Source organism: Mya arenaria, chromosome 9 (genome assembly GCF_026914265.1).
Source record: "Mya arenaria isolate MELC-2E11 chromosome 9, ASM2691426v1".
NCBI classification, from domain to species: Eukaryota; Metazoa; Mollusca; class Bivalvia; order Myida; family Myidae; genus Mya; species Mya arenaria.
This window is the reverse complement of record NC_069130.1, coordinates 59,710,455-59,733,368: the sequence shown is the minus strand read 5'-3', so window position 1 is coordinate 59,733,368 and position 22,914 is coordinate 59,710,455. Positions and strand designations below refer to the sequence as shown.

Below are 22,914 nucleotides of genomic sequence, written 5' to 3'. Positions count from 1 at the left end.
CGCTGCTGGGACACAGATATGGTTAAATGACAGGTCTAGAGCTATCATGGTCATGTGAATACTCGCAGACGCTGCTGGGAACCAGGCATGATTGAATAATATGTGCGCAACTCAGAAACTTCAGGAGTGTAGGTGCAATATTTTGGGTGCTAAATGCGCCACAATATCGTTCAGATCACGTTTAACTAAGTCCAAGTCCATTTCTCTTGTTAGACCAAAATACATGTGAATAAATGGCAGTTGCACGAAAGCTCATGCCGACCAACATTTCTATGAAGTTTCTTTGGTGTAGATGCAATACTATTGGTGCTACAGGCGACACAACATGTCTGAGGCAAAAAATGTTTTTGCAATTGAGACAGGGACATTGAACTTACCTGCGTTAAATTTGTAAAAGAATGACAGGGGCACAATAGTCATACTGACCATAATAAAGGAACTTTCATGAGTGTTTGTGCAGTATTTCAGGGTTTACATGCCACACAAACAAATCCATGAGCTACATATGAAAAAACAACGTTTATTAGGCACCTAACCATTGGCCGGTTATTTTTACAGTACACTCAGATTCTACTATTAACTCTTATTTCAATTTAAGTTGGACATTGTATATAGATAACCATTTGTTGCCTCTATGCTATTTTTGTTGTTTGCCTGATGTTCCAAAATTTCTAAATATGCAAAACAAAATGGTGGTTTTTTGGCAACAAAATGGTGGTCTTTTGGCAAATTATTGCATAACTTAACATTGAAATTAAAGCAGAAAAAAATTGATATAATAACTTTATGTTACTGGTTGAACGTTATATTGGCTTTACTAGTTCATTGGTATCAAAGAGTGGCTGCTAGAAATGTTGACAGATGACACATGAGAAACTGACCACAAATGACCCCAAGTACTTAATGCTCAAGGGAACTTAAACAAAGGCAATAAAATATGACAAAACTTATAATATTGTCGGTAAATTTGCAACAAATGGAACAAATAAATAGTCAACAAATGATTTATTTAATGAACAATGTATCAAGGAAAGACATACATAACTCATAACCTATACATTTGTTACTAATATAAATGGTAGTAATCTTTGTATAACATTTGTAGCACTCATTTCTATATGATTGCCAGTAACAGAATATCCTTTAGACATAAAACATACAAATATAAATTAATCACCGAAACATTCATTTAAGCTATCAGTGGCTAACATACATTTTTATACCAAAATGGCTTGCAATTCCATGAAATTGGACAATTTAAAGTGTATAAAGTCACAACATTTCCAATTTTGCAAAAAACAATACATGTATATTACTGCTTATACCCTGCTTGTAATGCCCAAAAGATTATATATTGAAATGTCCAAAGAAGCCTAAAGGAAAAGCAATATTTAAGAATAAATTATGTGAATGAAGTCACTTTCGGGGTATGAATGCAGTTGGGATGGTTCAAGTGCGTGGTCAACTCAACGTGTACTGAAACCAGCACAACTGCATTTATATCCCCGAAAATGACATAAATCACACAATTTAACACTTGTATTTACACCATGTTTATTTCTTTTCACAAGTGTTAATAAAATACTTTATCTCATTTAAGAAAACCTAACAGAAGCTTAACAGTATTTAATTCTTTCTCCCCCATGCAAAAATTGATCGAACCAACCGGTTTACACATTTTATTGCTACAGACAAAAATAGTCCCAAAATAAAATCACTTCATAAGAAAATTGAAACGCTTATTAACAACAATACATATAACAAATCATAAATGAACACTTTTCAACATATTTGAAATTATCAAAAGGCCACTAATTGAAGGAAACTAAGTTGAGATGTAAATATATGCTATTAAAGAGACTTGATGTTTTGTTCTCAAACTTACAAAGGATAACTCCAATATGAATCCATGTTTAAGCATCAAACATAATGAAAACAAAACAAGGATTATTATCTTATGGAAGACATTGGTGTCATGTTCAGAATAAAAATATATAAAAGCTTAAATAATATTAAAGAATATCACAGTCGTATTTGAAGCTTCATTATGTATGTTCAGTTATAACTAGTTAGCATGAAACTTCACGGTCACACATTCCCTACACTGACAAATACCTAACATAAAATCCCACACACATACCAATTTTGTAACCTATGGTAAAATCTAGGGTGATGTTGTCTGTTGTATAAGATGTCTGTTAGACCCCCAAATTATTCCTCAGACTTGGTCCACATGTGAGTCATAGTCCGGTGTAAGCAGGGGTTTGTTGGATCCGTGCAGTGATTGACGATGTTGACGTCGCTGGCACTTCGGGCATGGTCGATTGTCCGTCTTGCATGCTTTGTGGAAAACCGTCTTACACTGGGGACACTGAAACGTAATTATGAAAGTGCATGTATTTATCTTCACATGGAATAGTCTGATACTGTTGACCATACATGATAAGCCTATAAATTCAAGAAATAAAACAAAGCTGTTCACAAATGATACCGTAGCTATCCATAAACATTCCAGACTGTTAAAAATGTTCTTATTTACATAAGCTGATGGCAAGAAATATGTAATAATTTCCATAACTTCCAAAACTATTGATTACACTGTCATAATTATATTCATGAAGTCATGCGACATGATACATTTGGCCAGTTATTATCATTGAAAACAAAAGCACTGCAAGAAAATCCCAAAACACATCTGTTTGTTGTTGTTTTTTAGTTAAAAAAGGACATAACTTTAAAATCATAATTTCAGAATTATGGTCTGTTCGTATATCCTTAGCTCCTTAGGGTATCATATAGGTTAAAAATATGCTGGGGTGCTAAGGATGGTGCTTGTAACTCATATGGGAATCATGTCAACTGTTGAGTGGCAATCTTGGATACTGATTGGTACATTCATGTTCTTGAGTGGTCAGTGCATCTGGTCAACCGGAGGGAACACTATCCACCTGAGAAAGCACTGTCGGCCTAGAGTGTCCACTTGAGCCAACAAGATGCACTGTCCCCCTCATGAAAGTCAATGTTTATAAATCATGATGCATACTTATTACATGTACTTACCCTGAATGTAGCATCCATCTCAAAGGCATAGATGACCTTGGGATTGTTGCAGAGTTCACATATAAATCCTTTCTGGCTACACAGTCGACAACTGTACACATGCTTGGTGGCAAATTTGATGACCTTCCGTAAACTACTGGCTAGTGACCCTGTTGGAACTTGCAGTAAGTCCTGAAATTTAAGAACAAACATAATTTGTTTTGCGCATCATTGGGACACTCTGAATTTCCATTGTCAACTGTATACAAATTTCTTTCAAAAACTCTACTGATCAACATTATATGATACTAATCATTACAAACTACAAGAAAGGGAATTCTTTGCTTGAGAGAAGATATCAAAACATTGCTGATTTGATAATTAACAAAGGGCCATATTTCTTATTAAGGTATCTGCAATGTTTACCTGTTGGGACTTTATCTATCTAAAGAAGTTCAACTGAAAACTGTTCAGTTAATTTCCCAAGATAGTCGGTCAAAAAGCTCCAAATAATGAAATCAATACATAATTGACTTCATGTATATTTGTTACTTGAACAAGTTCATAGCCATATTTCCAAAGATTGGATCAAACTTGGCAAACATTCATGAAAGCTGTTGAGTAACTTCCACAAACACTCTTTCTACTGTCTGCAAATGAACTTGGCATGTCATGGTTTTGGAGCATTGAATATTACTTTTTACTTATTAAGTGTTTATACGGGCCCTGTCAAGTAAGGGCACACATCAAAGTAACTGCCAGCAGCCATCAGCAACTGGTGTACACATGTGTGCATTATGTGAACTCAGTCTAACTACTGAACAGGCAGGATGGAAACACGTAAAATATCCACAGATGTACAATCTGCATAAGGGTCATCTTACCTATTAAATCATCAAAGCTTTCAATTACCTCCTCAAAGATGCAAGGTGAAAAATGAATTGCTTAAAATGATAAAACAGGCTTTTCAAACCTTCCACTGGGGTGGTATAAAACTTCTCTTCAATTAATCTGTGCTTTGGTTTGCTTTGTAATCTGTGTTTTTATTTACACAAACTTTTTTGCATAGTTTATTAGTAAACTACATAATGACTTGAACAAGGGGAAGTGCTAACCGCCAGTGAGTATAGTTCCCTCCCCTCATATAGATAATCCCTTGGCCAGATGAGCTTGCGGAAGTCCTCCGCTATCGACTGCTTACATGTAAACAGGTATGTTTTCAGGTGCATGAGCTGAACTCGCAGGTTCTGTAAAACAAAAGCTACACGTTTGGTGGATGCAAACACTCTACTGTTTTTCTCATGCATTCAAGGGGCACTTTATAATATTCAAGTAACAGTTTTGGGACTTGCTTCAACAAATGTGCATCTATTATTACAGTCAGTATTCATACAAAGTTACTATTTTTATGGTTTTCAAGTAATGGTCGACAATCTAGCCATTGCTTGCTGACAACAACAGCGGCTATGACATACAGACAATGACAACACCTTTTTTTCTTCCAAAAATCAGACAATATAAAAACTGTTTTTTACATTATATAGTATAAGATTATTCATAAGAAAATGAAATGATAATTAAGTATGTGAGCACTCACCTGTATTTCTAGCATTTCTGGGACATGTTCATACAGTCGTGGGTTTATATCTTCAACATTAATATATGGCTGTTCCTCCTTGTCTTGCAGGTACTCAAAGTTCTTCTTACACACTACAAGTAAAAAAGGGCTCCTTAATAATAAATAACATAATAATATAAATTATATTATTACATAAATTTTCATCATAATTATATTCTATAATTATGATGAAAATTTTACAAAATGATATTCATTTGATATAAGGGTATTTTTAAAATAAAATAAGAAAATTAACTTAATCAGCCAGATTTGTGTAATCAACTTACAAGTTGTACCTCATGAGAATTTAGTTTGTCTGAAGAGTGAAGAGAGTCAAACCTTTCTGTTTTCGGAAATCCCAGTTATGTACAATGAGGGCAGGAATGTAGTATTCATCATTCTCGTGACACTCGTAGCAGTAATACCAGCCATCAAACTTGCACGTACGCGGTTTGCCAAATACTGGATAGAGAACCGAAAATATTGCTTAAAATCCACCTCAGCATATTACAATGAATACATAAATTACTGTAAGGGCGGGAATGATGTATTAGTCAGTCACTCTTAAGTACCAGCAAGTAAATGGCTTGCCGATACCGTCAGAAGAAAGGACTTTTTCAAATATAAGTAAACTCCAAACTATTATACATGTTCACATAGTAATAATTTAATATTTGGTACTCACACCATTACTAGACAAGTAAAAATAACAGTCTAGGGGAGACAACCTCTGTGGAAAGAAAGTGCTTGGTTTTTCATTTTACTTTCCCTTTATCATGTGTTAAATGTACAGGAAAAAAATCATGATTGATTGTTGTGCTCTGTTGAACAATGCAAACATGTCGATTTTACTTTTCAGGAGACTTTGTAGTTTAACTCAATATCTCAGACTTATGTTGGAGATCTAACAGTAACCTTGAGAAATGGTTATGAGTGTTTGATTTGTTATAATGATGGTCCACATCTTATGAACACAATCATGTGAGCTGTTTAAAGTGTGTTGATTCCTTCGGTCACCACACACTTTAAACAGCCCAACTGCATTCGTACCCTGATAATGACATCAATCATGAAATTCATTCCTTAAATAATAACAGATATTGACCTGTTCTTTGCAGACATATACATATTAATATAATTGTAAGTACATGTCTTAATCAAATCCAATGAAGTGTTTTACTTCTTATTTTGTGCACTCATGCCTTATGAAAGATCTGTTCGCTAGCAAATTTCCAAAGACAGGCTAGCAGGCATCATGGATTTGTAGTTTGAATGTACCTGAGCAATTTGACTGCATAAACAGGGAATATTACTACCCAATACCGGAGACAAAATAAAATAACCAACGGAATCCTGATCAATACAATATTGAGCATTCAAGTAATCCCAAACAGTTAAAAAATACATATTCAAACACACAACACCCAGTACTTGATAAAACAAACACTTACTAAGACCAATGGACCTGGAGCATCCTTTACACTGGAAGTTCTGGGCATCCAAACCTTTCTCATTGGCGATCTCGGAGAACTGACACATTCTCGACAGCTCATTCTGCAAGTTCAAGTACACAACTTAAAGTAAAGGAAGGAATGTTTTAGCTAAGATTTTGTAATCGGCCAGGATATTGTAGGAGAGTCCAATCTACAGACACTATCATAATACTAGATACATGTATAATCAATACCTTTATGTTTTACTGTCATAACCAATAGAATTAAATTGTTTTATCAAGTTTTCATTAAAAATATGCACTGCTTAGACGTTGTTTCTTAAATTAAACACCAATTAAATGTATAAATCAAAAGAAAGACAAAAAATAAGCAAAATAATGAACAAGAGCACAATGGAACAAACACCAATGGCTAACATGTTGTTTCGGCACTTTTGGGCAATTATTAAAGTCAGATTCATGGCCCTTGCTATACAAGTGCATGATGTCTGTGGCAATATGTGTACCAAGTTTCATTCAAATATCTTGAATGGTTCTTGAGTTATGACCAAGGTAAAAGATTGTTAACTGAACGCCAATGCAGCAGCTATCAAAAGAGCTTGATTTTTTCCTTCAGAAACTAGACTAGCTAAAAATAAGCTATGTATATACTGGTACCCTATTGCTATGTACATATGTATATACTGGTACGCTATGTATACACGGGTACGCTATGTATACACTGGTACGCTATGTATACACGGGTACGCTATGTATACATGGGTACGCTTTGTAAACACTGGTACACTATGTATACAATGGTACGCTTTGTATACACTGGTATGCTATGTATACACGGGTACGCTATGTATACACTGGTACACTATGTATACACGGGTGTACACGCTTTGTAAACACTGGTACACTATGTATACAATGGTACGCTATGTATACACTGGTACGCTATGTATACACGGGTACGCTATGTATACACGGGTACGCTTTGTAAACACTGGTACACTATGTATACAATTGTACGCTATGTATACACTGGTACGCTATGTATACACGGGTACGCTATGTATACACTGGTACGCTATGTATACACGGGTACGCTATGTATACACGGGTACGCTTTGTAAACACTGGTACACTATGTATACAATGGTACGCTATGTATACACTGGTATGCTATGTATACACGGGTACACTATGTATACAATGGTACGCTATGTATACACTGGTATGCTATGTATACACGGGTACACTATGTATACAATGGTACGCTATGTATACACTGGTATGCTATGTATACAATGGTACGCTATGTATACACTTGTATGCTATGTATACACTGGTACATCTGTAAATGGAACAAGAAAAAACCAAACCACCGATAGAACTGAAGCTAAAACTCATGGTATGAAGACTGTAAGTAAAAATGTGTAGAGATTTGCTTTAAAAAGATGAGACCCACATTTAAGCTAGCCCTCTGACAGCTCCATTAACCTTTAAGTTAACATTTAAAGCCTGGGGACCCCCATATCTATTAAGTATCATTTGAAATGATATTAATACTAACAGTCTAACTATTATTAATAAAATTATATAACATACATAAAGTTATAACGGAATGAACATTTGCTGTTTATTTCAACTAAAATTGGACATAAAATGACCTGCTTTGCATTCTTTGAAGGCAAAACAAGTATGTTTTATATACTTTATTTGGTAATCTTTTTCACAATGTTATTTCTGCGTACAGAACCTTTTAACATGATACCTACTCGGAAAGGCTTCTGAAATTCTCTTAGTTGTGTATTGGATTAAATTATTAGTGAACATGTCATAAATTCCAGGGAATGTTTCGATAATAGACTTTAGTGGTACCTTCAATTATGTTAAACCTGTTTAAACATCACAATGGCAATATATTGATTTTATGTGTCTTAAATGAACTTCATGTTCAAATTCAATATTGGTTAATTTCAATTCACACCAATATGTAGCAAACTATGATACTAAGATAATTCATTTATGACTAAAATCAACTTAGATCTTGATTGAAACAGTCCTCCATGCATTAGTGTGAATTTCAAGGCTAAGCATTACTGTTACATTCAAGTTGTTATACATGTTAGTGCGAGTTTTACCCCAATGTTTTTGAAGAGGTTCAAGTCTGACTTCTGAATCAAAACCCAAAATGGTATCTATATTTTGTTGTTCATTTCATTTTAGTGAAAAGCACAGACAGTGAAGATTTTTAACATCTTTTGAAAATCATGCAAAAATTTAAAATATATGTTATATTGATATCTGAATCTTATGATAATCAGATATTCATCCTTGCTTATACACTTGGTAACAAGAGTAAGTTACTAGTCCAATGATGTGATAAACTGTTAGGCGTAATTTTTTTTGTATGTTTCTGGTTTCCCAACCTGCCCATGTTTTTGCCCCGACCCTAGACATTTAAATGCCTTAAGAAATATATTTTTTTCATTCGTAAGATTTTAATCTTTTAAAAGTTAGAAATGAAGTGTTTTTTTGTGTTTTTTTACAATACCAGCGATGCTTATACCGAGTATTATTAAAAAGAATAGTTACACATTTACCAGGTAGATTTCCTATATTAACTATGTAGTAGAGCACTTTTAAACCTTCAGGTGTAACCTTAACTTTTATGTTAAATATAACAAAGGTTTTGGAGGCATGGCAGCGGAAAATTTTGTGTATATATCAAACAAAGCTTTGCAGCAAAGGACAAAATAGCACGGCATCTTGAACATGTTCAAATCAAAAGTTACTCCTGTGTTGCTGTGACCAGGTCGACCAGGGTGACCATGTCCTAAAAAAACCTAAAACACATTCATACACATTATAAAATGAGGGATTTCTCTGACACAAATTTTAAGCTGAAAACTCAATGACTCCTTACATTCCTGGGTCCCAAAAAATAGAGTAACTTTGAATGTTAATCATTATAAGAGGGACACCTCAGTATACCCAAGACCACTCGATTGTCAAACACAGGATTCCCAGCTGGAAAATCCACATGATAATCATATAATTTATAAATCACACTTTTTGTACATGCCAACTCAAAGCCAAACACAAAAGGAAAATCTTTCTTATAGTTGTACTTGTATTTTTTTCAGTTCTGTTTCCAGAAATGTGCCACAAATCTTATCAATTTAACGAGTGAGAGAGGAAAGATTCCTTTTTTCTTTATTTAAGTCACTGGGAACCTATATACCCCCCTCCCCTCAATTCTTACATCTTTGGGTACACCTTCATAAATGCTTTGCTACATACTGTTCAGGTGTTGCGTAAATAGGTGCCAACATCTAGTTATTTGTCCGTTATATAGCCTATATATATTTTCAGTATGACTTCAAAAGGTGTTACACAATAAAAACATAAACTAAAAAAATTAAATCAAACTTCGAATGAATAAAATAAAAAATGAAATTTACTGAAAATGCATTCTCTGTGTAATAAATACAAGCTTGTAAAATAGTAAGTAAAGCTGAACTGGGGGTTAAGATACCAAACACACAGAGTAACTCACGGGGTCAGGATCGTTATAGCCTTCTACGACCTCAAAACCTTCTATCCCGGTATCTACCTGGGTTGGCACATAACACAAAAAACATACAAACATTTTCTTTTGATAAATAATACCGTACTAATAAATGTAAAAAATGTCAAGACTTTCCTAGTGTATGTAAAATGCAAAATCTACATCATTTCCAACCATTAAAAAGGTCTTTAAGAATCATAATCAAACACATTAGAAGGCTTGTTCTTTTATTTGCCATTCTTACGTCAAATTTCTCGATCCGCTCCTGGAGCTAATTATAGTCTTCATATTTTTAGTTGAACTTTAGTACTTACTTCATTAGGAGAGCTGACAACAGGGGAGATAATTGTAGTCCTCCTTTCTGGGAGAGTAGCCAGGACATCATCTATGGACTTGGTTGAGAGAGAGCTGGCAGGGGTGTAGTTCTGGAGGAGGGTACCAAAACTCTCCGCTGCTCAAACAAAATAATGTTTTTATGACTTTTGTGCATGCTTATTTACCATTTTAATGATACTAGTTATATGGTTAAGTTCTGCATGATGATACATATGAATGTACTTAGTTTCAAATACACACATGGCATAAGTCAACAACTAATTTTCACACCTTTAGTTACGTGTTGAGGTTTGAAAGAAACAATAAATTAAGTAAGGCGGAAGATAACATATTATAAGAAAAAGCTACATTTGGGCCTGTTGTTAATGTTCATGGCTGCACTGGATCTCGGGGGTGATGCTGCATCAAATGTGTCTGTTCCTTCACTGCCTATTGAGGACGACCATCCTCGACCAGAAAACATCAGGTTGTTGCCTACACTCTGCCGAGGGTCCATACCAGCTTCCCTGAGGTAGATAATATAAGAAATGTAATTAGTTAACATAGGAACTAAATTGTATTAAACAAATAAACTAAATTTCTTTGAAATCATTTTTCGTCCATTAAGATTGAAGAAATCACACATGAAAAGATAAATACAATCATGTAAAAGCTTTCTTATCATTTTCACATTTGTCAGAGTAAAAATCTTTCAGACTGCAAGTTAGTTTAAATCAATGTATACTTAAAGGGCAAAATGTTTTACACATTAAAATTCTTGTTACCAAGAGACATCCAAATATAACATATAATTTCATTTGTTTGTGCAAGAAATGCTTTTTCATCCAGATTCCAGACCATTGTTAAGCAATGTACATACATTATTGATGATTAATCATAACACCCTCAATATGTCTAGAATCCTCTCCTAGTGATGAAAAAGTAGCTACTTCAATAGATTCACGTGTAGACATATTGCTCAGAGAATTCACTCAATAGAAGCCACTATTTTGATTAATATGATTTTTATGTTAAAATGTTAAACAGGATGATGTTAAACCATCATGTGTAGGCACTTTGATAACTTATATTTAAGTAAGAGCTGTTCAAGTTTAAGGACATTGAAAGTCCACAATCAACAAAAAATGTCTATGACAGTAATATGGCAATTTGGAAATATTTTGACGGGTCCATTTTTACAACATTGAATATAAGACTTTAATAATATCTACATGTTATTTAAACATCTTGATATTTTTGTGATATATTTTCATTTTATGGCCTTTTTCAGAATGTTTGCCCTTTTCCAGGAAAAAAAACAATCAGCCAATTATGTCCCACCAAAAAGCCATGCAAGGTAAGGAACTGGTTTATTTTTCTTTGTTCAGAGAAATGACATAATTCAAATTTGCATTAATTGTTGTAACCATTAACTAAATTGATTAAAACAATAGTGCAGGAAGTTTGTCCTTATATATTCTGGTAAACTCTTTTGTATACATTGACAAAGCCTCAAAATCCATTTTCCACCTCTTAACTCGCACAACTACTGACCTTCTTTTAAGCTCATCTTCCTCAGGATCAATAACATCGTCCTCTGATTTATTTCCATTTCCTATTGCAGTTCCATCACCTACATTAAAAAGGGTAACATTTCTTTATAATAAAAATATGAACATACTAATATTAATCAATTCTCTTCAGTATTTAACACCACTTGGGTCTTACCATCAACAACTTCATCCTCTTCTTCCAAAGGTCCAGTCCCATATAGATAATCTTCAATGGTATGTGGAGAACTACTTGGTTTTTCTAGAACATTTGGTAGGGACTTGCGTTTTGCTGATCTTGATTTGTCATGCATTGGACTAACAGCTGGTAGGGACAGTCTATGTTTTGCAAAGTATTCTGATTTACCATCTGTTTCTATCCTATCAACTTTGTCAGCTGTTGCATCAGAAAGCTCTGGAGGTAAAGCTTCAGAATTTGGTGGACTAAGGCTTAATTGGGGCTTTAACTTTTCAAGAGAGCTTCTAGATTTTCCTTTCTTCTTCTTTTTTGGACTAGCTGTAGTTCTTCCACCAATCCGTTCATTATCATCATCTGACTCTATCTTTACTTTTTCTTCTATAAGAATTGGTTGTGATATGTCAATATTTGGTTTACTGTCTGTAACAGTTTCTTGTGCATGTGCATCTTTCTCCTCAAGTGATTTTTTGTCAGATGTTTCAATCTCATCTTTTACGAGTTCAACTGATTCTTCAACATCTTCAATACCCAATTCATTGAGAAGTTTCTGAGAAATATTTAAAAGGTCATCTATCTCCCCAGTGTCTACTTTTTCGACTTGACTTTGAATTGTAACTTCATACTTTTTAGTGTTTGTATCTGAGCCAATCTGTTTTGATTCATTTAATGCACTTGCCCAATCAATTTCATCTTCATTTTCTTTAACATCTTCCGTAGTTTTAACAATTGCTTTAACCTTCATCTTGGAATGTGATTCAAATGTTTTCAAACTTTCATTACCATTGTGCTCACTCTTATCAGCTAAAGTATCATCATAACTATGTAGAATTGATTTTTCTTTCATTTCTCTATTAAATGAGTCCAACCTTTGAAACTTCCTTTTGTCAAAAGTTTCTTTCTGTTTCTGAACAGGACTTTTATAGAATTCTTCCCAACTTTCCTCTAGTTCTTTTGTTTTGGTCCTTTCTTTTTCTTTCCCCTCATTTTCAGTATCACCTCCATATGAAGAATCATAATCAAGTGCACTTAAATGCTCAGTGCTTTCAGCTTTATTTTCAAGACTTTCATAGTTTTTTTCTGAACCGTTAAACCTATTACCGCTCTCTTGACTCCAAAATGTTTTTTCTGACCCTGGGGACCCTTCTGAACTCTTGTACATTTTTCTTACATAATCAGCAGGGCTTAAATTCATATGAGGGGGATCAGGACAAGAAACATGACTGGAAGTGGAACACTCTGACTTTGCCTTTGATGAGGCCTTTGATGACAATTTCTTAAATTCTTCAACATCTCTTGACGTAAATTCTGAAGAAGTAACATAATAACTAGATCTTGGCGACCCGAATCTTGGCTGCTCCATAGGGTTGTCCTTTGACCTTGAACTTTTTGAAAGACCTTTGCTGTCAGTGTCATTGTTTCCTCGTGACCTTGACCTTATTTTTCTGACCTCCACCGAATTGTTTGGATCAGGATCTACTGGTTCCAGGTTTTGGTGTGAACTTGACGTTTTTGGCTGTGCTTCTACTGGCTGGGTGACTGTAAATTCAGAAAATATTGTAAATCAAAATACCACTGCTAAATTGATATTGCCGATGGTTTTGTCTGAAATTAATTTCAAAGTAATAAGACATGCATTATCAGCATGATAAGCAGCATTGCAAACCAAGTTGTTTGGTGACCTTGACATATTGGAATTATATCCCTTTGATTTATCTTATATGTCCAGAAATAGTGGTATTGCAGTTGAAGTATCTCATCACTTTTGCAAAAAGTCTAGATTCATCAATGGAGAATTTCCCTACCAATAGTGGTGAAATCTAAGCCATTCCTGGAGGATTCCTGACAATACAAAACAAGAGGCCCAAAAGGGCCTATGCTCTACTGGCATGGCTTTTGTGGTCATATCAATCTACAGCATGTATGTATGGGTAAAAGGCAACAGACATATAGTTTATGTTTTGTGTTTGGGTTACCTGAAAACGTAGCACGTTCAACATCTGAGCCCAGAAAGTATTGTAAGCAGATTAGTTGCATGAACTTTTTTAATATGTGCCAAGTAAAAGTCATCTGACAAAAAAAAATGCTTTCAAAACTGTACTCATAGTAAAAATTTCTGTAGTTTTAAAAGTTAAAAAAAGTTGGTCAAAAGGTCAAAGTCAAGGGCATCCTAGGACAACAATGATCAATTTGAACAAACATTCACAATCAATTGTGCTGAGATGGATCCACGAACACACAAAAAGATTTTCAAACCTTTCCAGATTTATGTTTACCAAACCTGTGAACCCTGGGTGTGGCCAGTAATGACACCAGGTGCATAACTTAAACATTCACAACCAATTTTGTTAAGATGAATGTGCAAACTACAGAACTTAAAGCTAAAAAATGGCCTTTGGGCTTTCAACAAGAACAAGGCAGAGTAATTCACAAAATCAACTGCAGAAGCAAAAAGCAAATTGTCTCTCAAAATCCTAGACTTGCAAATTGTCTCCCTTAACTCTAGACTTGAATTTACATGTACATGTAAACTTGGCTAAAAATAGAATTCGCTCATGCAGACCTGGCTAAAAATAGAAAGCATTTCTTTAAAACTTTCATGGCCCATAATCTAGGCATTTATGGGCGGATCTGGCTGGTTTTCGAAAGGAACCGAGCACTAATGGATATCTAGATACTGTACCAGTTTCATCGAGATACAATCAAAACTGAAGACTGTATCGTGTTCACAACCAATTGTTTACAGACGCATGAACGCACGACCGCACAGATGCACATACTACGTACACATTACCATCGCATAAGCTCTTCTGGCCTTTGGCCAGTAGAGCTAAAAACATTTAAATTTTGTTTAATTACAGGATCGTTTGGGGTCCACAAAGACTAAAACCTCTAACAACGGAAGGGATGTGTTATTTAGCCTAAGTTTTAGGACTCTAATATTGTGGAGAAACTTTGCATTCTGCTTACTTACCTGGATGTTTGATTATAGGGGGTGGGGCATCCTTGGAATCTATAACCCCCGCAAGCAGGAGAGGGGGGTAGGCCCATTCATTCAGCACACTAGCGTTGTATGACAGTTTGAACTGGAAATGCATCAGGCCTTGAAGGTAGCTCTTCATGATCTCTGGCTGTTCACTGTCCCGTAAATACGCCGTCCTTTGGTAGTAGTACCTTAAATTGTCAATCAGATTGATTCTCTTTTGTACTGGTATAAACAAGATCACAAACAACCAATAATACTTGCATGTGTTCTATTGTGTACCTGTTGAATGTAATACTTCTGTCTATTTATTTTTATAAACTCCATGATAATAATACTAGGTATTTAAAGAATATGTATGGAGCAAATATAAGCAATATAGTCATACAGCTATTTCTTCAAATGCCTTTCAGACCCACTGGTATTTAAGGTACTGATGCACACATAAACTTGTCATCTCACAGAGCCATTGGTTATATCTTGATGCCTGATGACCCTGTATAATTTAGGGATCATTTGAAATGTTATTGCACACTGACAACGTCTTTATGTAAACAAATGTACATGTTTCAATTGTTGTACTTTATTCCAACTGAGAGCCAACATGGAACAGCCTTTTTTTGTATAACCCAGGGCCAAAAGATTATGTCTTCAATATATGTTTTTTATAATATTTACATATTATTTTTCCACTCATAAAACCACTTCAAAAGAATTTGAAATGATATGGGGTCTCCAATTCACATAGTTGTAACTTGTACATATAATCACAAACCTGAAAGGTATGTGATATAATAACTTAACACATGTACTCTGAATAGTGCTAAATATCAATACAGTATTTAGTGATCAGAACATGAAATAATCCAAATCATATTTGGGAGGCATACTAGCTAAGTTTTACACCAGTTCTGTTATATTCTGTGAACCCTTAAAAAGGCTGCAAATACATAGTTATTTTGTTCATAAATACTCGAGTGTTTTCACATCGGCAACAATGGCATCAATGTAGCTCTCCATAATCCCATCATTCAACGCCACTCTCACCCACGCCTGAAATAGGAGAAAACATTATAATCAATCATTTCCAACCAAATAAGCCTATAGAAATGCTTATACAATGAAAATTCAAGTAAAAGTGTACTACCTGGTGGTGTGTAAGCTTATTTATACTTGCACTCGGGCCTTGCCCATTCAGGGAGTGCTCTGTTAAGATTGTTAGTCACTGGAGCATTGTGCACATACAGAATGTAACCTTGGTTTTCTAATGTTGACAAGTGTAAAGCACTGTCACAGGACCCCAATTTAACGCCCATCCCGGAAGAAAATTAGAATTTTTGAGTGGTGCGACGGGGAATCGAACCTGCGACCCCTGGATTGATAGTCAGGTCGGTTACCACTAGACCACGGATCTGCCATGACCTTCAACCCACAAACAGAGAACTACAGCTTTACTAGTCCAAGGCAGTCCTGCATTGTCTCAATTTTATTGAAACTTTATTAAAAAATCAGTTTATTTGCAAACAACCGGGGCTGATTTCTCCATCGACTTTAAGTCCTTTATATCAGACAAAGATGAAGCTACTTTATCCTACAATTATTGTATCAATATGATGTATTTTCATTGCATGCATGAGTTTCATTGTGAGATCTATTTTGTGTAACTATCCAAACTTTCAGTTTCCGGCTAAAAATAAAGCAGTAAGACAAAATGCTGGTCATTTGAAAATCCCAATTATAGTTAAACAGGGTATTGCAACATCATTAACATCTAAATAACTGATTAAGTATTCATATAATGTTGTCTTTATGAAAACTATCAACACCTTTAAGGCAAAATTTTGAATGGGGCAAATCCTCATAACAAGCTAAATTTTGTTCTGTGAAATTCAATTTAAAAAAGCAACTTTTGAGCTGAATTGTTATATATATATTAAACATTTGTCAGTCGCCAAGGGATCATGAAGAGTGCTATTATTCATTGAAATAAAATATAATCCCCCTATTGACCCATTAAATGGCTGAATAAATACCAGCTGTGTGTCAATAAGCTCCTGACAAAGACAGGAAAAAGATGACTTCAACAAATTCAGGCATATCTCTATCAATTTGTAACGGTCATTAAGTTCCTTAGCACGAGATATTCTCAGTGAACATTATAACTATAACTTCAAATCCGACCTGAAACATCTTCACTTTTACTTTATCGAAATTAAATTCATAACACTTCACAATGCCTTACCCTGCATAATCCCACCTCTGTTGTGATCTGACCGAGATGTTTCAACTGGGCAATAACCTCACTGTGGGTAATTCGTGACACCAAACCCCAGAAATTCTGTAAACATATGTACAGTGAAATCATAACAAAGTGAACAAGAGCCCCGCAGAGAGCTCACAAACATACATCTGTTGTTTGCCAGTCATTTTGAATGTGCCTTCCTGAGGTGGCTTGTATGTTTAAACAGCCCTTATAAATTATATTGTGGTGGAGACAAAAGAGGGAACTTTTGCTTCTCATCTAGACAGTCAATGTTTTAAGATACACATGTAATACGGTCTTGGACTCCTTGGTTGACATGTATCCTTATTGCCCTTAAACCATCAATGAAAAACAATCTTTCTTATCTAAATCAAGGCAATCATAAACTGCCTTCAAGGATACCTGATTGCTAGGCATTGGCAATACAAAACTTTCTGATTGGCATTTAAACATGCCAATAAGATTACAGGTGACATCAAGATATGGAGTAGATTTACTACGCTCAGCTACTGGTATATTAAATTGTTCACACTTAAACATGTTAACAGCTGAGCCATGTATCAATTTTAACCTACTGATACATCAACTTAAAAAAAGATTGCTGATTAGGGAATGCAAGCATACTTGTATTCTCAGTGAAACAAGGGGCATAACTCAAGAAATATTAAAGCCAGAGTTATGGGTCTTGCTGCATATTACCTCTGGAGTCATGGACGGGGTACCATGTTATATTTGAATATCAGTTAAGTTATGGCTAAGGAGAAAGTTTTGGCACTGTGATGACAAAAAGTCAATCACCAACAAACAGACTAAGTTAGAATGTAATGACAACAGACTTGTTCTTACTTAATTCTCGACTACAATATTATGAAGTTTATTAAAAAAATTTTTTTTAAATCAAAAGCATTTTTCTTGACTCCTACCAAGTTAGTCTGTACTGTGGCTTGTTGACCAACGCCAACATAGCTGGCAATCTGAAATGAATAGGTATAAACACATGTAAGATTATAACTCATCGATTTTCAAAAAGCATATACCATAATGCATATTTTCTTCCCAAATAAAACTGTTCACTTATTTACATACATGAAATCTTAAACTTTGCAGAAGGTGTGGTTGTTTTCTACTCAAATATAAATTGATGACTTCTTGTTTACAAGACACACCGGGGGAATAAAAAAAATTATCATCAAGTTTTGACAAGTAAGGTAAAGTCATTAAAAGCACAGGGGCAGGGTGCTATTCAAAATAAATGAAACAAGAGGTGTCACAGAGACAGCACGCTCAACTATTCAGCCGCTTTTCAATGTAAGGATTGAAAAGTTTTGGGGTAACATGCATGTAAAATTAGATTAGAATGATGCTTGCAAAGATTTGTGTAAAATTCAAAAACATTCAGCCTTTAATGAAATACAGACTTGATGGAAATAGCATGCAATACATAAAAGGATTATATGATTATATCGTCACCCTAGTGCAATAACTCAATAGCTGCATATAGAAATAGAAGCAGATATTGAGTTCTTGCACTTAAATGACGATATGTTGTATACAATAATGCAAGAGTAATCATATTTTCCTCAATTGCAGTGGAGCATTGTTTAAAGTTCCTATCAGTTGGTGGGATATACAACGAATTGGTGGTTGTGCAGAATTTCTATGTCGAAAAAAAAAAAGGGCCATTATTTGAATTTAATGCAAACTAGAGTTATCTTACATGGTTATTTAAGTAGATTGGATGGTTGAGTACCATTGTGTAAAGTCTAAATGCAATACATCAAGTAGTTGTTGATATATTAACCTATGTGTGTTAACATGCAAAACCTTAACCAGAATTTCTAAGTCAAGCAATAGAGGCCCATGATTTGAATTATATATTCAAAAAAGTGTTATGTAACTTCTTTTATCTAGTAGGTTAGATAGTTGGGAATAAATATCTTAAAGATGCACTCTTACTCCCAAATAAGGTTTACCACAATTAATGCTATTGTTTCATATTCCAAAAAGGATGAATAAATGTTGAAAACAATAGTTCTTATGAAGGATACCGAGTTTAATATGAAAGAAATGTGCAGAAAACACGTTATTTCCACCTTATGAAACTATAGTAGATCACAGTAAATCTTTTAGCATTCACCAATCATTTAATATTTTTGAATTTTCTGTTATTAAATACACGGTTACAAACTTGTTATCAGTAACTCATATTTTCAATATATATGTAACAGGGTCATTTATTATTATTATCATTATTATTATTAGTATGGTGATGAAACCTTAAAACTAACATTTCACGGCTCAGGAGATCGCGTAATGGGGGACTACTTTCTTTACTTTCGTTTTCCAATATATTTACATGTATGACCTCAACATTGAACTTCAGCGCTTGGTATGGTCTTAGATATTCAATTACATTTTGGAGCTGAACGGAGAAGGTGTTACTAACATTTCAAATTTAGTAAAATAACATGTAACCACTACGCACCTGTGAGAGAGAATTAAATGTGCTCAGTACCACATACTGGTAAGACATTTATGTATAATTGTCATGTAATGTTTACTGTTTGTCATGTAATATATTTCGTTGTATCATGTTTGTATTGTTTTATGTTATATGTGATTGATTATGTATTATTAACGGACAAACGCTTTGTATTGTACCTTTTGGAATTATTGCGATTGACTATTGATTTATATTACTATGTTAAATATATTTGAACTTGTTCTTTCAGTGCACGAGTTTTCATAATAGCTAATAGCTGTTTAATAAAAAGAATAAAACGAACCCGCGACTTAACGCCTTATATAGTCCCATTACGAAGAATAGACAATGAGGACGTGTTACACATATTATGCATTATTTAGTAAGTAGTTAAAGGTCTATCAGTCAAAAATTGATGTTTGTTATACATGTGTATGTATTGATTTTGAATAAGAGTGTCACTTTAAGTTTCAATGCAATACATGATGTATTTGCTGAGATATTGACTAAAATGTGGTTACATGCAAAACCTTAACCAGAATTTCTAAGTTGAATAATAAAGGGCAATTATTTGCATTAAATGCTAACTAGAGTTATCTAACTTGGTTAATTAAAGTACGATGGATGGTTGAGTACCATTGTAAAAAGTATCAATGCAGTACATCAAGTAGTTGCTGAGATATTAACCTATATGTGCTTACATGCAAAACATTAACCAGAATTTAAGTCAAAATAATAAAGGCCCATTATTTGCATTATATTCAAATAAGTGTTATCTAACTTCATTAATTTAGTAGGTTAGATAGTTGGAAATACATATCCAAAGTTTCAATGCAATAAATGATGTATTTACTGAGATAATGACTTAAAGGTGTTTACATGCAAAACCTTAACCAAGGTGTGACGCCGACGCTCAGCTGATGCTGACACTAGGGTAAGTAGTATTAAGCTCTCCTTATTCATTGAATAGTCGAGCTAAAAATGGTCCTAGCTTTATAAATAATAATGGGGAGCTGTAACTGGTACTAAATTAGAACAACGTTAATTTTTGAATTTATAATTCTGTAATACTACTAGATCTGAAGTTGTTGTAACATACTATACCTTGTTTAAAGCCTTTGATTTAAGTCCATGTAAAAAGACAGCTTCCAGACAGTTGCACACTGAGTTTGCTGTATCAGTACTGGAAATAAAACAAACTATTGATGACTGTGAAAATCAAATTGGCTTAAGCTTTTGGCAGTTCAATAGATAAAGTGTGACATATTTATGCATATCTTATATTTGCTGTAAAATGTGAAACCTGTGAAGACCTACATGTAGAATTATCCATACACAAATGTAATGGATACTATATATAAACAAGAGCTGTCACTGTGAGTGATGAATGTTCCAGAGATGCCAGACAGATCAATGGAATATGCCTACATTCAGAAAGAGCTTGCATAAACTATAAGCATATGTACATGCAGGACCCCATGATTGTTGACTTATAGTGATGGGGAGAGATGAATTAGAGGTAGGGACCTGGGACTTGATGTCACAAATCCAGAGTTAAGTACCTGCATGTTGCACCCGACATGCCAATTTTATGCGTGGAACTATCTTATGTATTTTAACAAAATCCCCCATAGAATTAAAAAGTTACAGCCAAGCCACAACCACCTATATATTCACCTTATTGCAAAAACTCTTGTCTGCTTCTATTTTTATATGCAGTTATTACTTTATTGCATCAAGTTGACAATGTATACACAGATACCAAAACCCCCCAGTACCTGTAAAAGTTAGAAACCAGACCCAACACCCTAATCATTACTCCATGTACATATATATATGCAGCCTTCCATAATAACTGAGCTCAAAGTGTGACTTGACCTTCAATGTAGGGACATGGAACTTGCACGGAACATGTCATTTTTATGTGCCGAACACCAGTATACTTCAAAATCCCCTTTGCATGATAAAGTTACAGCCCAGCAGAAACCTATACACTATGTGCATAAAATTTTATGCATAATGATTAACCTCTAAATGTGACCTTGACCTTCACTGTGCCAGGTTATTTCAACATCATGGTATGCAGAACAAAGTCAGGAAGAAAAAATGGACGGAAGGACACACAGTGACATCTAAATATACTTTTGGGGCAAAAACAAGAGATTCATAAGATCTCATCATTAAAACTAAACATTACTCTAACTCGTGATGCAGAATTCAAGCAAATCTCTTTTTATAAATGTCTTAAAATAATACCATTAATGAAACTATATTATTAAGCTGTTGCACAGTAGGAGGAAAATGTAAAATTTCTCCATGCCATGTTTTAATTGCTCACTGGCTTGATCCGTTAGGTGTATGTATAGTTGCAACTTCCATGACTCAGTTATTGTCATATTGGTTTTGGCCAATACCGGAATTCCTGGGATTATTATAAGCAATAGGGAGTCTATTAAAGTTGGACTACCTTGATTGCTCAGGTATGTATATGTATTTTCAATATCTTTGTTTTTAATGATAATGTAATTTTTAGGCTACTTTAAAAACATTTTTTATTTCAATGCTACCTATACACAGCCTGATCAGCAGTCCCAATATTCTCCTTCTGTACTGTCTTCAGAGCCTGCGCAAACTCCTGTGTTATTCCGATCTTTACCTCATTCTCTTGTGCAATCTCAACCTCAGATGGACCTATAAGATTTCATGTCAAACAAATCAAAATAAGGCCATATCAAATTGTTTTAAGCATATATGCGGACAGATAGATTCTGGGTTTCCTTATTGAAAAAACTCAACACATTAATCAACAATCTTGCTGAATAATTTTAATTTCCTCTTACTTAATCGGCACCCCAGTACGGAAAGTGTAAACATCATGCTTCATACTTTGTTTCAGTATTCATGTTGAAAGCTAAAAGGTTCTATATTCTTCTATATTTTAATGTCATTTAGAACTTTATTATTGTTTGCTTTATTCTACATAAGATGTCAATCATTTAGAAATAATCAAATATACTGTTTAATTTACTTTATAAAGGCATTGAAGCCCTAATCTGGACAAATAATGAACTCAAGCCTGCTTAATGATGCGGTTTCGATCAGGTTTAGACATAAAATTGTATTAACAAATTATCATTAAAAGTATTCAGTCAATATCCTTGATAAATATATGAACTAACATCTGATCCGAAATTACCTATCCGAAACATGTACACTTCATGACAAAAATCAACACTGAAATATTTGAATAAGAGAATATGAATGCGTTTTATAAGAAACGAATTGGCAAACCAATATTTTTTTCATTATTTTACCTTTCTTTCTAAACATATTTGCTTTATATTGCCTCTTAAATTTTGGGGTGTTGCTTTGTTTTCATTTTTGACATTTCACTTCCGGAAAGCTCTTTCGGCAATTTCCGGCTTTTACGGAAATGTCATAAAGAGAACGGCA

The 22,914-nt window shown here is 34.3% G+C and overlaps 1 protein-coding gene across 3 annotated transcripts; it reads right to left on the bottom strand.

Annotated features, from left to right (window-relative positions):
• Positions 1–978: 978 nt before the first annotated feature.
• Positions 979–22,882, bottom strand: LOC128246875 (uncharacterized). 3 transcript variants are annotated; one of them, XM_052965397.1, is made up of 19 exons: positions 22,776–22,882; positions 22,029–22,152; positions 20,566–20,644; positions 17,903–17,953; positions 16,959–17,054; positions 15,690–15,769; positions 14,708–14,907; positions 11,716–13,272; positions 11,542–11,620; positions 10,357–10,514; positions 9,987–10,123; positions 9,661–9,717; positions 8,897–8,947; positions 6,109–6,211; positions 4,997–5,119; positions 4,637–4,749; positions 4,155–4,286; positions 3,061–3,231; positions 979–2,371 (listed from the first exon to the last, which is right to left on the bottom strand). In XM_052965397.1, exons 1-19 carry the CDS (start codon positions 22,789–22,791, stop codon positions 2,219–2,221), a joined length of 3,480 nt encoding a protein of 1,159 aa, XP_052821357.1. In that variant the 5' UTR covers positions 22,792–22,882; the 3' UTR covers positions 979–2,218. The 3 variants fall into 3 exon arrangements, with proteins under 3 accessions (XP_052821357.1, XP_052821358.1, XP_052821360.1); XM_052965398.1 differs by lacking the exon at positions 8,897–8,947 and having other exon boundaries at positions 980–2,371; XM_052965400.1 differs by lacking the exons at positions 8,897–8,947; positions 9,661–9,717 and having other exon boundaries at positions 980–2,371.
• Between the last annotated feature and the right edge of the window lie 32 nt (positions 22,883–22,914).

What these genes read in the sequence shown, in the direction of transcription:
- LOC128246875 (XM_052965397.1), bottom strand. An exon ending in GCTATAACGATCCTGACCCC is followed by an intron (nt 8,948 to 9,660) that starts GTGAGTTACTCT and finishes AATGTGTTTTAG; the next exon opens with GTTTTTTTAGGACATGGTCA. An exon ending in AGATGGATGCTACATTCAGG is followed by an intron (nt 2,372 to 3,060) that starts GTAAGTACATGT and finishes ATTACGTTTCAG; the next exon opens with TGTCCCCAGTGTAAGACGGT.